The sequence below is a fragment of the Aulonocara sp. 'chitande type north' Nkhata Bay genome, linkage group LG4 (genome assembly GCF_057382095.1).
Source record: "Aulonocara sp. 'chitande type north' Nkhata Bay isolate Kocher_YH1m ecotype deep benthic linkage group LG4, A_spYH_male_GT1.1, whole genome shotgun sequence".
Lineage (NCBI taxonomy): Eukaryota > Metazoa > Chordata > Actinopteri > Cichliformes > Cichlidae > Aulonocara > Aulonocara sp. 'chitande type north' Nkhata Bay.
The window spans coordinates 27,551,734-27,566,775 of NC_141347.1; the positions used below are offsets into that span (position 1 = coordinate 27,551,734).

General features: G+C 39.3%; 1 protein-coding gene across 1 annotated transcript; it reads left to right on the top strand.

Annotated features, from left to right (window-relative positions):
• The first annotated feature begins 3,144 nt into the window (after positions 1–3,144).
• Positions 3,145–12,366, top strand: tyk2 (tyrosine kinase 2). The gene is made up of 24 exons (XM_086289572.1): positions 3,145–3,331; positions 3,893–4,066; positions 4,184–4,307; positions 4,390–4,519; positions 4,607–4,770; positions 4,964–5,342; positions 5,434–5,619; positions 5,925–6,082; positions 6,180–6,297; positions 6,399–6,582; positions 6,816–6,934; positions 7,027–7,188; positions 7,294–7,381; positions 7,586–7,710; positions 8,053–8,188; positions 8,578–8,729; positions 8,846–8,996; positions 9,083–9,186; positions 9,263–9,452; positions 9,772–9,890; positions 11,181–11,353; positions 11,437–11,554; positions 11,659–11,769; positions 11,860–12,366. The coding sequence occupies exons 2-24, from the start codon at positions 3,895–3,897 to the stop codon at positions 11,974–11,976; spliced, it is 3,480 nt and encodes a 1,159-aa protein (XP_086145698.1). The 5' UTR covers positions 3,145–3,331; positions 3,893–3,894; the 3' UTR covers positions 11,977–12,366.
• The last annotated feature ends 2,676 nt before the right edge of the window (positions 12,367–15,042 follow it).

Consider the following 15,042-nt stretch of genomic DNA (forward strand, 5'->3'; position numbering starts at 1 on the left):
GGCATTTTTGACTGTCTTGGACATTAATAAATGAAACTGCTCAATGGATATATGAGCAAACTATTAACCCCAACAAATATTTATTTTTCATTGAAAGCTAATTTTAAGCTTGGGCAAAAATAACTTGAATGAATACAGAATGCATTTCTTAAACAATGATTTCATTTTTTAAGGGAAAAACCTACTAGGCCCCGTGAAAGCGAAATTGCCTGCTCTTGTTAAATGATGAGTTGATTGTGATTAACTGCATTTTTGGGGGGGGGCTGAGTTTCATTACTCCCTGACCTGTTGAATTGAGAGCTCCCTTATATAGAACCTGTCTGACAAACAGCAACACGTCATACCACGATGTGAAGAAACTTGAGAACAGATAAGAAGAAGAAGTTATTGACACATATCAATCTGGAAAGGGTTACAAAACCATAAGGCTTTGGGACTCCAGCGAACAACAGTGATAGTCATTCCCACAAACCCACAAAGAAGTTCCTACAAAGAAGTGCAGGCCTCTCTTGTCTCAGCGAAGATCAAAGTTTATGATAAAAATGTTTTGTAGGTTTTTTTCCATATTTTTTGGACTGATTAAACAGAAGTCAAACATCTTGGAAGGCTTGTATTGATTTACATCTGGTGTAACTACATCAGGTGTATATAATGATGTAATTACATCAGTCAAAAAGTAGAATCTGCAATTAGTTTTTGGTAAAGTGACCTTTACATATCCTTTATTTATCCAAATAAAAAGCCTCAGTTGCATTAATAATATCTTTTTCTAAAGGATCGGCCCAAGAAGGCAGCAGAAATTGTCACAGGTATAACAGTTCTATAAAGATAGTTAAAGTGGGCAAAAAGGGCTGAATTGATTATAATATAGGTCCAATAAGAGAGAGCCATAAAGATACCTGCAAAATGAGTCAGTTCTTTATTTTATATACAACCCCATCATAAATCCTGTTGACTATAGCCTATTTACTAAAATCACATATGAAAAACAAAATAAAAATCCAGCATTCTTGAAAGAAAAAAACATCAAACAAACTTGCTTTTTCCTTCCTGCACAATCTGCTGATTTCAGTTTGTGTGTGAGTTCAGTTTGTGCCGACCTCAGCCCAGCAGCCCGACGCAGGAAACCAAGGCAGTGATGACAAGTGCTGTGCAATACAGCAAATTTTGGTATCCAATACCAAGTAAATACAGGGTTTCCTATAACAATACCAATACTGAAACCTTTAACTTATAAATGCAACTTATATGGTGGGGGGAAGTTTGTCATATCTTATGACTTATTAGATGACTCATCATCAGTTCACAAATTCTCAACATATTTTAATGACCACTAAATCACTGTGATTTAAGATGTCGGCTTCTTGTTATAAATGTGTTCTTTAAATAAAACATTTCATACTGTATGTTGGAGGGATATTTTTTATTTCCAAAAAAAACAAAAAATACTGAAGTTAGTGGATAAATTCAGTATGTTTTGATCTGATGCTAATACCAGCATTGGCATGAATACTATGGTACTTGGGTCGATCCCCTCTGATGAGCAGATGAGCAGCAGATGTAATGGCCACAGGAGGACTGGGGGGCCATCACAAAGAAGTTAATTATTTTGGCAGATGTTTACTTTGCGCAAGACACATGGGTAGATAGTTGCACAGTGTTTTTCAACTTAAAACACTTAATAAATCAGTTAATAGACTTTTATTTCAGTTGTGTTTTGAGGTCTTGTGTAGAGCTGTATTTCAAGCTTTCAAAGAAAGCTTTAATGCCACATCAAGAAGTTTAGGCATGCCATTATGATGTTCCTAAATCGTGGGTGTCAAACTTCAGTCCTCGAAGGCCAGCATCCTGCTTGTTTTTGAGATATCCCTGCCCTACCTGCTGCTATTACCTGGATCAGGTGTGTTTTGCCAATAAGAAGCTACAAGGGCAGGTTAGCTGGAAAACAAGCAGGACAGCGATCCTTAAGGCCTGGAGTTTGACACCTGCATCCTAAATGATCTGATGTGTGATTTTCACCTTCAAAACATGAGAGCTGACTAATTAGGTCTAAACCAATACTTTTAGCAAGCACAAGTTGATTTGTTTATTTGGATGTTTTTGATTCAGTCTTAGAGAGATGCCAGTGAAGGAAATATTCATCCCAGGTTTCCAGGGAAAGATTTTCCAAAACATTAAACTTTAAAATATACATTGTTCCCATGTTAAAATGCAAAACAAGTGACTTAAACATATCAACAAAGTGTGTCTAATGAGAACATAAATCAACAATTAGGATATTGCACTTGGAAAAATGAGACATGGTTAGGCATAGGTTATGCCACCAAAAGGTATGCAGAGTTGTTATTGGATGTTTTAATGGTATAAAAGTGGCACAAGAGTTTGTTTAATATTGTTATAGGAATCATTTTTAGGTTAACATCTGTAAAACTGAAGCCCGGTATAGAGTGATAATATTTTTGCAGGTCCAGAACACCTGGCCCCTTGCGGTGTGGAGGAGCAACAGCTTTACTCAGAGTCCCTCCTGAATGACTGGGCCTACCTCTGACATAGAGCCCAGACACCCTGCAGAGTAAGCTCATTTTGGCCCCGTGATGTCATCCTTTAAGTCACTACCCAAAGCTCCTGGTCATTGGTGTGGGTGTAATAACAATAGCTAATAATAACTATTTTATTGCAGTACCACTTTCAACACACACAGTTTTCTATATCTTATTTAAGGTGTAATGAACTGAGAAAGATGGAAATTCCCTGCATTGTGGGACACCCTAATGAAAAAAACAAATCCTGTAAACGCCCCTGCTTAAAAAACACAAAACAAAAAAACCCCCCAAATGAAATCAGGTAGAAAATACAATATTGACTTAATCTATGGACTATGAGTCTGGGAGAAAGATTTATTACTTTACATTTTTGACTGTGCGGAAGGAGAAGTAAGATAATAGATGTATGCTTGTAATAATATCATAGGACAGATATTATTACAAGCATATATCTATTAAGAGTCTTTCCTCTACTTTGTTAGTCTGTTCCTTTCTTTGTCTTTGATTTACATTAAGCGGAACAGTTTAACGTTTTATTTTGAAAGGTACGTGCTAATGCGCACCCGCACGCTAGCGACGGAAGGAGTGGCCCTGCGTCTTGGTTTCGGGAAGCAGCGCGTTGCCGTCGTTGCTCACAGTTCGCGAGAACCCGAGAGTGTAGGCGGCGGTGGGGGAAATACGCTCGCAGAACTATGAAGCTTTAACTGTCAATCATATTGACGTGCTGAGGTGTCTTTTTTATGTTTTTTATTTTTAATGCGAAACTTTTAGAAGACGCTCGTCAAACGGTAAGATATTTTACTGTCGCACAGGTTGCTAAGTTTACAGCTCCGACTTGCTGTTGATATATTTCCTTGTTGTGGTGTCGCGTACGCTGTTAAGTGCATACGAGGCTTGATTTAGGCCTCGCGATAACGCGGTCAGTTTGCTTTTATATAACGTCAGATAGAAGGGAAAAAAGCAAACTTTTGTTGTACTGTGCGTCTCCGTATAGTTTAATCGGTGCCCTCGAATAGTTAGTAGCTTGACGTGATGTAAACAATACGTTATAAGGTGTAATCCCTGATAGGCCTATCGACATATTGATCGGGTTTTCTGACGTCATATTTGTTAAAGCATATTTTTCTTCTTTTCTTTTTGTTATTTGGTAAGCTATGAGGTTTGTTTGTTTGTTTGTTTGTTTGTTTGTTTGTTGTTTTAAAGACAGAAATGTATAATAAAAGCAATACATTTTATTTTAAAGAAGCTTTAAACTTACTCTTGTTTAGTATTTATGTATACCACAGCACGTTTATGTAGCTGATTTTCTTAAAGCTGTGGTCAAACTCCCATTTGTCTGTGTGTGTCAGTAATGGGAGGGAGGTCCAGATCTTCAGGATCGTTTTCAGGCCTGAGTGAGCCTCCGAAGGATCAGGGCATCCATGTCTACCTTTTCTGGACAAAAGATGGGAAGAAATATTTGTCTCACACCACAGGAGAGGTCACAGCGGAGCAGCTGTGTATCTCTGCAGCAGAGACCATCGGTAAGAGGAAAAGGCTCCACCAAATGCACAGTCCAGAAATGAAAGTGTTTTCTCTTTTCATGTGGTATTTGAGCCTGCTAGTGGCAACAGTGTGTAACATCAGTGTTTCCTCCTCAGGGATAACGGCTCTGTGCCATTCACTGTTTGCGCTGTACAACCCAGAAAGACACTTTTGGTACAGCCCAAACCACATATTTAAGGCAGAGGAAAACCCGAGCCTTGTACTTCGCTACTGTATGAGGTGAGTCTGTATTTGTTTAACACTGTACTTGTGACACAGATAACATACAGCGAGGATGTTGATATAGTCTTTTTGTATTTAGGTATTACTTTCGGAACTGGCATGGACTGAATGAAAACGAGCCCATGATGTGCCGCTATCCTCCCAAATCTGGTTCAAAACGGGGTTTCCCTTTACTTGACACAACTTCACTGGAGTATTTATTTTCCCAGGTTGTTTTGGGTTTTTTTTTTAATGGCATGCTTTTACACTCATAATGTTCCTGTCTTGACAATAATATAGTATCTTTTCCAAATCAGGCTAAGTATGAATTTGTGAATGAAGTGGTACAAATGGAATACGTCAAGACAGAGGAGGAGCAGACTCGCTTCAAAAATGAGAGTTTGGGAATGGCTGTGCTTCACCTCTCATACCAGGCAATTAAAACGGAATCAACTTTGCAAGATGTAGCTTCAAAAGTCAGGTATATACTTTGGCTTGATCACACCGCAATCCCTCCTTCCAAATAGTGTTTTAAGCTTTCATTCTTAAATGGCTTATAATATGTTTATATCTTGTACTGTTAATGTTATTTTCTGCTACTGTAACAAATGTCTTTTTAATCCAATCTAATCAGTAAGTTCAGATAATATCACTATACCTCTTTTTTTTTTCAGCTTTCTAGACTGCGTTCCAAGATCTTTCGCCAAACACATTTCCAGAGACAACTTCCTGACTAAACTCAGGATCCAGCGAGTGTTTAAAGACTTTGTGCGGTCCTTCCAGCAGCACACAGTGGATCGGGGCAACCTGTGCACTGAGGAAATCATGTACAAGTACATCGCTACACTCGAGCACTTGGCACCGCGTTTTGGCACTGAGACTTTCCCCGTAACCCGCCTGGATCTGAGGGACGAAGATGACCGAAGTGGCTCGTGTTCCAGCACCACCCACGCCCAGTGTGGTTCAAAAGACAACTTCTGCGGCCCAATATCACATGAAATATCGGTGTCCGGTACTGAAGGGATTCAGTGGAGGAAGGTGTCTGCTCAAAGGGTCTGTATAGACACTGATGCTGGCATATTGTATATGTTGGTTGAGTGGCCTTTTGGGGTTTTTTTTTAATTTGTTCAATCTCTTTACCCAGGCACAGGCAAATAATTACATGGGGAATGGCTACATAAACTACATGAGAAAACCAAAACAGCACTCCAGCCAACCAGATGCAGACACACCCAATGACTGGACCTTCTTCAGCGAGTTCCCTGAAATAACTCACATAGCCATTACTGATTCTAATGTGTGCATCAGCACTCGAGACAATCTCTGTATGGTGAGACCACTTGTTTGTTTTTTAATGTAAAAGCTGCAATGCATTCACTTAATTGGTAAATGTCTTTGTAATGCATTAGTCCAGTGGATAAAGTGTTTTTAGTCATTCAACTAATTGCTCAGTCTTTTGAGGATGTTTTTATAGACAACACACTATACATTTCTGCCTAGATTCTATATGTGTTTGACTATAAAGCCTCTCGTTTTTGACTTTGCTTTGGGCAATTTATCCTGTTTTGAATTTGTATGTGTCAGTAGGTGGGAGCTCTGATTGTAAGGTAGTGGTGTTTCTGTATATGTATGTAGGAGGTTCAGATGATCTCCAGCCAGGAGGCCCATTCCTTCGTCTCCCTCCTAGATGGATACTACCGACTGACTGCAGACGCCCACCACTATCTTTGTCATGAAGTGGCTCCCCCAAGGGTAGTGTGGAGTGAAGCAAATCTACTGCATGGACCTATGCAGTGAGTTTTCTACCCTTATATACATGCACATTCAGACACAGAAAAGGCTATAAAGAAACATGGTGTGTTATGTCATAACTCCTGTGTGTTTTTCCAGTGATGAGTTTGTGCTGTCTAAGCTGAAAAAGGAGGCAGAGGATGAGGGAACATTCCTCGCTCGTTGGAGTGTTGTTGACTATAACTGCATCATCCTAGCTGTTCTAATCAAGAATCAGGTGAGTCAACACCCACCCTCTTATATGGAAGTAGTTGCAGTGTAATGATGGTCGAAAAATAAACCCGATACTTTCCCTGCACCTGTGTTTTGTGCATACAGGATGGTGTAACGCGAAGCCACAAGCAGTTTCGTGTTCACGTAAAGGATTCAATGCTCTGTCTGGAGGGCTTGGAACGACAGTTCCCCAGCATGAAGGAGCTCACCGATAGCCTCAAGTCGTTTGTCCTCAAGTCTGGTTCGGACAGCTTTACTGTCAAAAAATGCTGTTCGCCAAAATCAGGAGGTTTGTGTTCCTTGTTTTGCTCATGTATCCAATATTATGCCTCTAGAGTCCTGTTGAAGCCCCCTTTGAATTCAGCCTTGTTCACCTCTACTCAGTTTTTAAAATTAACTGTAATAGTTGCGCTAATGTTCCTACTTACTAATTGGGGTACTCGTATCCCTGTTTAGGAATTTAGGTGATATTTAGGTTTTTAATCAGAATTGACTGTGTCTGTTCTGCTGTGTGTGGTGCAGAGCTATCCAACCTTCTGGTGAGGAGACACAATGAATGCGATGTTCACGCCGAGCCCTTATCCCAAACCTACAAGACCCGTCTAATGTTCCCCCAAATCAAGGACAAAGATATCAAACAGGTGACAATGTCCACTCGCCACCTTCATAGTCATAGAGGATTAGTTGTCCTCTGTCCTGTAGCTGACTGTACGGGTGTTTTATTTTGGAGCAGGAGCAGCATTTGGGTCGCGGCACCAGAACTAACATCTACTCAGGACGGCTGTTAACGCAGGAAAGAGAGGAAAGTGATAATGACGAGTTCAACAACAACTCTCACCGAGGCCACCGAGTCGTTCTTAAGATTCTGGACCAAACCCATGAAGATATTGCTCTGGTAAGCTGTTTGAAACTCACTCAAAAAATGACACTTTACTATGCTGAATGTAAACGGTTGTTATGATCTTGTCTGTTCTGACGTTTACGTTTTCACTCCTCTTAGTTGTTTTTCGAAACCGCAAGTCTCATGTGCCAGGTATCCCACCGTCACCTGGTGTTTGTATATGGCGTGTCTGTCAAAGGATCTGAAAGTAAGAGACGTAGCACTGTTCATCCTCACTTCCTCATTGTTATTTCCCCATCACACACATCAGTGTATACAGTCAAATTTCTGATTTTAGTACTAAGAAAACCATGTTGCATATGCAAAATCACCCTAACCATGTTCTATTTTTACGTTTTGCTCGTGCGTATATCATGAACCAAACCTCTCAGACTTGTTCCTGTCTTTGCAGACATCATGGTGGAGGAATTTGTGGATTTCGGGCCTTTGGATGTCTTCCTTCGCAGAGAAAAGAATGTGTCTGCTGGGTGGAAATTCATTGTTGCAAAACAGCTTGCCAGTGCCCTCGACTATCTTGTGCGTTCTAATCCTTATTTTTGACACTGATTATATTTCAGTAAATCTAATTGATTTCAGTGAAGTTTTTTATCCAGTGTTACTCTAAGAAATAAGCTGCTGCAGACTCATGTGTAAAATGATTGAACAAAAGAAACAAGTAGTAGTTCTTTCTTACTGCATGCCATGTTTTGATTTTGAGATGCTGCTATCAGGCAGGAAGTGAAGTAAATGTCATATCACAGCAAAGTGTAAGATAAGTGCTCCAAGTAATTTTTTTGCCTATTGACTAATAGCAGTAACAGTTTGTGTTATTTTTAAGAACACTCTGCTTGACCAACGGTGCTATTTTCCTTATTCTAGGAAACCAATGGGTTGGTTCATGGAAATGTCTGTGCCAAGAACATCCTTTTGGTGAAAAATGGTCTAGAACCTAACACTACTCCTTTCATCAAGCTGAGTGACCCAGGAATTGCTCTGAGTGTTCTTTCACGGGAAGGTCCGTACCACCACCTCGCTTCAGTTTATGTGTTATGTGTCTCTATACACGGTCAGCTTCAAGAGTGTTCTAATTTATGTACTTTGCAATCAGATTTAGAAACAGGAAATCTCTAATCTCTTCTCGTGAACCATTTCCTGCTGTCTTGCAGGTTTGGTTTAAAATATGTTGTTCAAGTGTGTCAAAAATAAAAAGTCGAGATGAGAGTTGCACGAAAGTAAAACAAAACTCTTCGTTATTTGTTTTGCACTTGCTGATGTTGAATACCAACTTTATAGATGCTTCTGTGTTTGTCACCATCTATTTAGTTCAGTTAGGAGGAGTTCTCCTTCAGATAAGCCAGAATAAATATCCTACACTAACTTGTGTTATTATTTTGTGCCATGCAGAGCGCCTGGAACGTATCCCATGGATTGCCCCTGAGTGCATTGACAGTGGTTCAAACATAGGCAGCCATGCTGACCAGTGGAGCTTTGGCGTAACGATGCTTGAGATCTACAACAACGGTGATCTTCCCTTCAACTTCAACACATTGTCCGAGGTAGGCATGTGCTACAGCTCGGGCTTTTACTCCTCTTTCAACAACCCAAAGTATCACATCACATATTATTCTTCTGAATTGTAATCTTAACACTTGAGTCTCCCCACCCCAACCAGAAAGAGCGCTTTTATCAGCAAAAGGGCCACTTAGCTGAACCATCTTCCCCAGAGTTGGCCAGGTTCATCAACATGTGTTTGACCTATGAGCCTGAGGAGAGGCCGTCATTCCGCAAGGTGCACAGAGAACTCATAGAACTCATGAGGAAAGGTCAGTGTTTGCTCGATTACTTTATCTCCTTTTTTAAAACTCTGTTGCAGTTCATTCAATAAACAAGTGTGTGTTTCTTCATCCAGGTTTTGTCATTCAGTCTGTTATGCCTTCCAGTGAAGCTTCAGCTAACACAGACCCCACTGTGTTCCATAAACGCTACCTGAAGCAAGTGCGGATCTTAGGAGAGGTTAGTACCACACAGCAGTAGTTTGCTTTTCGTTGTATTAGCTGGAGTAATCATCTCCTCATTCTTCTGTTTATAGGGTCACTTTGGAAAGGTGACTCTGTACTTGTATGACCCAGCCAATGACGGGAAGGGAGAGCAGGTGGCTGTGAAGTCTTTGAAGCAAGAAAACGACAAAATTTCTGACGGCTGGATGAAGGAGATTGAAATCCTGAAATCTCTTTATCACAGCAACATTGTGAAATACAAGGGCTGTTGCACAGAACTGGGTGAGTCCTCGCTTTTCTTTCTGTCTGCTTAAATATCTGTTTGAGCCATATGTCAACAGAGTCTGCATGTGTAAATGAGTGTGCAGTACAGCTCTTGTAACCTGCGGGGCTCAGTGGATCATTCAGCAAATTGATTTTTGGTCCCTGCTGTTCTTCTGTAAATATTGGAAATCCATTTGAAGTGCACCACTGTTTGTGTTGTATGTCAATATTTTGAGCTTTTAACACACATCATGCTGAGCAGCACAGCAAAGCACCAGAATAAGAACAGGTTTTCTTGTCAGGAAGAGAAATTCACTTTTGCATTGTCCATTGACAGGAGGGCAAGTCGTCCAACTAATAATGGAGTACCTTCCTCTGGGGAGTCTGAAAGACTACCTCCCCAAACGTAACCTTCCGCCGTCTCATTGTCTCATGTTTGCTCAGCAGATCTGTCAGGTGAGTTGTGGTGGTTTAATATTTTGTGCTAGCGCTGTATTACTTGTAAACACCATATGTGTCTATCCGTACAGCCCAACATTTGAATGAGTTACTGTACATACTTCTTTTTTCATAAATTAACATGACTTTTTTATTATTATTACACTTGTTACTGTTTTTTTTTTTTTTTTTTAAATGTCTAGACCCTTTTGGCCTTGAATCTGAGCTGGTCTGCTTTTACTTGAGTGGTCGTGACTTCCGCTCCTAGCTTCAGCTAAACTTTCATATTTTCTGGTGTGAAAACTGCTGAGATGTCAGCTTGTATTCTTCTCTGTTCTGAAGAGAGTCTCTGTTTTTCTGTTTGCTTTTGTGCAGCATACAGTGTAACAGCCTGAAGGAGATAATCCATCACATTAAGCTTTAATTCCATTTTACAGCACTCTGTTTTTGTGTGTGTGTTTTGTCATTAATTCATTCTGTCTGAAATAAGTAGTTTGATTGCATTGGCATTATGTTATGCTGTGTTTTCTCTCAGTAACCTGGGAAATGTCCTCCAGGAAATAATCATTCAACACCCAGAACCATAATTTCATAGCAGCCTTGGAAAAAATAGCCAATTTCTGATTGAATTTATTGTTGATAATAAAGTAATATTAGTTTTGATTAAGGGCTCTTGATGGGAAGCTTGATTTTTAAAAAGTGTAAAATATTGCAGAAGATTAAGAACAGGGCTCTGCGAGGCTCTTTTGTGAAATTATTTTGATCTAACATGTTTCAGCGACGGTTCTAGGGTGTAGATGGGTGTGGAGGCATAGTTATCACATTAATGGTCTCTGTTATGGCATGCAAAGTTGTCAGCAAACAAAGATACAGTTGAGTCTGCGGGGAATGCAATTTGCTTTGCAGGTTTCTGGTTGTAGATGAAAGTATTGGATAAACTGACATTTAGACCTGGTGATGGTGTTTAATGGAAAATATTCATCTAATGATTCTTTACCACAGGAGTAATGCACATGCTCAATTTTAATGGCAGCATATTTAATAGATAATTAGATTGCTTGCTCAGAGCCATAAATTTAATCCTTAATATTGCTAGAAGAAGATTTCAGTGATCACCACACACAGATCTGTAAAAATAGCTTTTCTGACCTGTTTTTATCTGAATTGCTGTTGCAGACTGATTGACAGGCATGAAGGAGTTACTCTCCGTAGGGACACGTTTTTTTGCTTTTTACCGTGGTTAAAATAGCAGCTGTTTTTGAAATAAAAATGGCATCCATCTTTTTATTCCTGTTATTTTCTTTTAAGGGGATGAATTACTTGCACTCAAAGCGATACGTCCATCGTGATCTGGCTGCCCGTAATGTCTTGGTGGAAAATGACAGTCTGGTAAAGATTGGAGACTTTGGCCTGACGAAGTACATCCCTGAGGGTGAGATCTACTACCGTGTCCGTGAGGATGGAGACAGTCCAGTGTTCTGGTCAGTTTACGCACTTAGACTTGTCACTCATTGTGTTGTTGTGTGACTTTGTCCTCTAAATTACATTTTTAAAAATTTTGTAGGTATGCCATCGAGTGCTTGAAAGAGAGTAAATTTTCCTTCTCCTCTGATGTTTGGTCCTTTGGAGTTACACTGTATGAGATCCTGACCCGCTGTGACCGTCGCCAAAGCCCTCCAGATGTATGTCATCACCGGCCTCTTTTTCAAGTATTTCTTTACTGAACCGGCCTTATCGATCAATCTCTGTGTGAATTACACAATCTGTTCTTATGTATCTTTTACAGAAGTTCTTTGAAATGATGAAGGAAGCTCAAGGACAGATGACTGTGGTGATACTGATAAAACTGTTGGAACAAGGGTTGCGATTGCCTTGCCCTAAGGACAGCCCACATGAGGTAAGCTCAGAAGCCCATAAATCAAGTTCAGTACTTTTTGGCATTATGAATGGTATAGGTTTTTTTCATGATTACTTGTTTTTTGAACAGGTGAAGATATTAATGGAGCGGTGTTGGAGTGCAGATCCTTCAGAACGGCCAGATTTTGAGTCCCTAATTAAAAAGTTTCAGAGCCTACGCCAAGCATACTGGCAGTCCTTTTCATAGTCTCAGATATGCTGATTTGCTGACGGGGACTATGTGGAAATCCATTTGACTACAAGTCATCGCTTTGCTACAATGGCAACCATATATTAAGGGGAGCCAGTAATGTGTTTCTTGCCTCTATTAAGAGATATATTTGCAACCTTTTCATAATAAAAGCACACTGCTATCCTCTTATATGTGATGTTAACACAGTAATGAATTTTATGGGCAAAAACTTCATGTTTGTCAAGAGTTAATGGTTTGCATATATCACAGTGAGTATTAACAGTTTGTGTACGGTTGAGGGATACTGTATTTCATTTTGTTTAGTTATTGTACATTTTTGACTGTTTAATTTTATAAACTTTAAATGAATAATTCAGAATCTAATAAACAATTTTCCACAAGCTATTTTATTAAAGCCTGAAATAGACTGATGACTCCATCAGTGGGTCTACGTGTTACCTGGTTTTCACTCATTTTTTACTATTCCACAACACTATCAGTGATATGTACTTGTAATGCTTTTATTTTAAGGGGTTGCTTTTGAAATTCATATGGAGAATTTCATTGATACCAGTCTCAGGGCTCACGCTCATGGTCACAGGGGCTTTCCTTCCAAAACACTCATGCCTCTTTGTTTCCACACATCTGCTTTCTCTTTGGTGCATGACTGCCTGTTATTTGCCGTTACTCTTAAAACTGTCAAAACACAAATGCATAAATGATCATACCAGAGCTTTACTCATTAAAGCTTTTTCAGAATCATTAAACACAAAGTCCAATCTTATTTTGAATTTATAAAAACTCTTAGGGCTTTCAAAATGGCACCTCTTAAGTATAGAGCTGTTAACTGCAAACACAATGGGGATATGCTACAAGAGATCAGAAGAGACAATGTGTAAAGTCACAGGGAAGTAAACTTCAGATTGGCTATGACATCTACAAAGAGAAACAGTCTCTACAACTTGGCACTTGACTCTGTCCAGTATCTTTAATGGAAACATGCTAGTTGATACTTTTAAAAAAAAGAAACAAATCCCACTTGGCGGTAGATTTTGTTGCATATAGTAAACATGGCTCCTTATTTTTCTTCCTGAAAACTACAACTGTCAGGCTCCAAATGAAAACAGAAACAAGGATGAGTCAATTCCAAGTAGCCTTTCTAAAAAAACAAAACAAAAAGCAAACTCTTTTTGACGTTACTGAGAAAATACTTTCAAAGCTAACCATTCATTTTCTGCGAATGGCATCTCTGGCAGCTTTCAGCTCACATTATAGCACTGACTCAGCTCTCAGAAAATTTTTAATGACATACCACCTGATTTTTGATTGAGTCTTAATAGCCTGATGTTATTGCTTCTTGGTGCCGCACAGGAGACTTCTACATATGCTGGAAAATTGTTTCTGTCTAGCCAAAACAGGGCCCACATGGCTTGGATCACACTAAAGTGGGGATGTGTAGATAGTCTATCCAATTATGAATCTGAAAGGACCTCCTCTGAATCACTGATGATGTAATTTTAACTGGACAGATGAAAACCATAGCTAAATCATAATTCTGGCATTTAAATCATAGCTGAAGTTGGACACTGTTACATTTAGAAAAGCCCATTCATGCTTTTTGTCTTGCAGTAAAGTAGTGATAATTACTGACCTCCACGATAAGACCATGAGACGTTAAACATATGCAGTTGACAAAGCTGTTGCTACTGACAAACCCCAAGATGAGAGTATTACTTAGATTCTTAGATCATAGTACTTGCTTTCAGCTGAATATGCACTTTAACTCAGGGTCATATCATAGTGTTAGATCTGCAGGAACTGGTCAACTTGTGGTTTACAGAGTTCAGACTAAACATGGTGAAATGTCTTTTAGCCTTTATGCTTCTCACTGCTAAAATTCTGCAAGTTTCACTCTGAGCTTTGCTCCAACTGAGGCCACAGCTTTAAAGTAATGATGACACTTTTACTCATGCTATAAGTTCTGATTTACACTCGCTTTTATTGAACTGGTGTGGAGTTATTTTATTTCACTTTCTTGTGCTTTGCATTTAAATAGGGTTATATTCTTTTAATTTGCATTTTATTATTATTATGCTGTTTTTATATGGTCTGTTGTTTCATTGCATTGTGCAAATCACTTTTAACTGCCTTTATGTACGACATATACAATACAAATAAAAATTTGCCTCGCATTGCCTAAAGCGTAGAACTGAAAAAGAACAATCTGCCAAATTCAGCATTTATTTATATTCAGCAGGTGTTCGTGTTTCTGTTCTGCATACGCTTTGAGTAAGACGCATACAGCAAGTGGAAGCTGAAGCACGAGCTCCAAGACATCTGTCCTGCCACAGTTATGTGTATTACAAACTGTCAGCATCAGACGTGTCTGCTTAAATGGGAGCTTTCCCTGCTGAGAGCTCTCAACATGTATTTGAAGGAAAGTACTGCAAGGACTGCAGGCTAATGGAGAATGAGGAATCTACCATGAGGCATGTCTAGTACTAAGCATTAGTCCAGAGTGATACCACCACCAGCTGAGTCACCAAATGCTTAACCCTTGTGTGGTGTTCGTATTTTTGTTACTCAGCCAGTGTTCATGGGTCTGGTGGACCCGCTAGAGTTTTGGCTTTCCAAATTAACACTATCAAACAATTTTATGTTAAATTACTCAACAGATGTTTACTTCATCCCAATTACAAGACATATGAACAGCAAACATGGTTAATTTTTTCCCTTTACCTTTGTTAGATCACATTTATGAATTAATGTGCTTCTCGTTTTTCTTTTATATAAAATGTTATAAATAAATCAGTTATAATCAAGTGGAGTGAGTGGAAAGACACAACACATTTACACGTGAAAAAATAATCAATTGTTTAATTTTTCTTTTGAAAAAAACTGAACACGGGTCTCACAGACCCGAACACCATACAAGGGTTAAATACTACTGCTGTTCCCCTTGGGAACATAGAAAAATGCTGAATAGTGAAGCATATTGTTCTGACTCATAATCTTGGAGAGAAACTCCACTGCTGACTTCTGGACATGACATGATTGGTCCTTCTGGTGCTTGTCTGGACT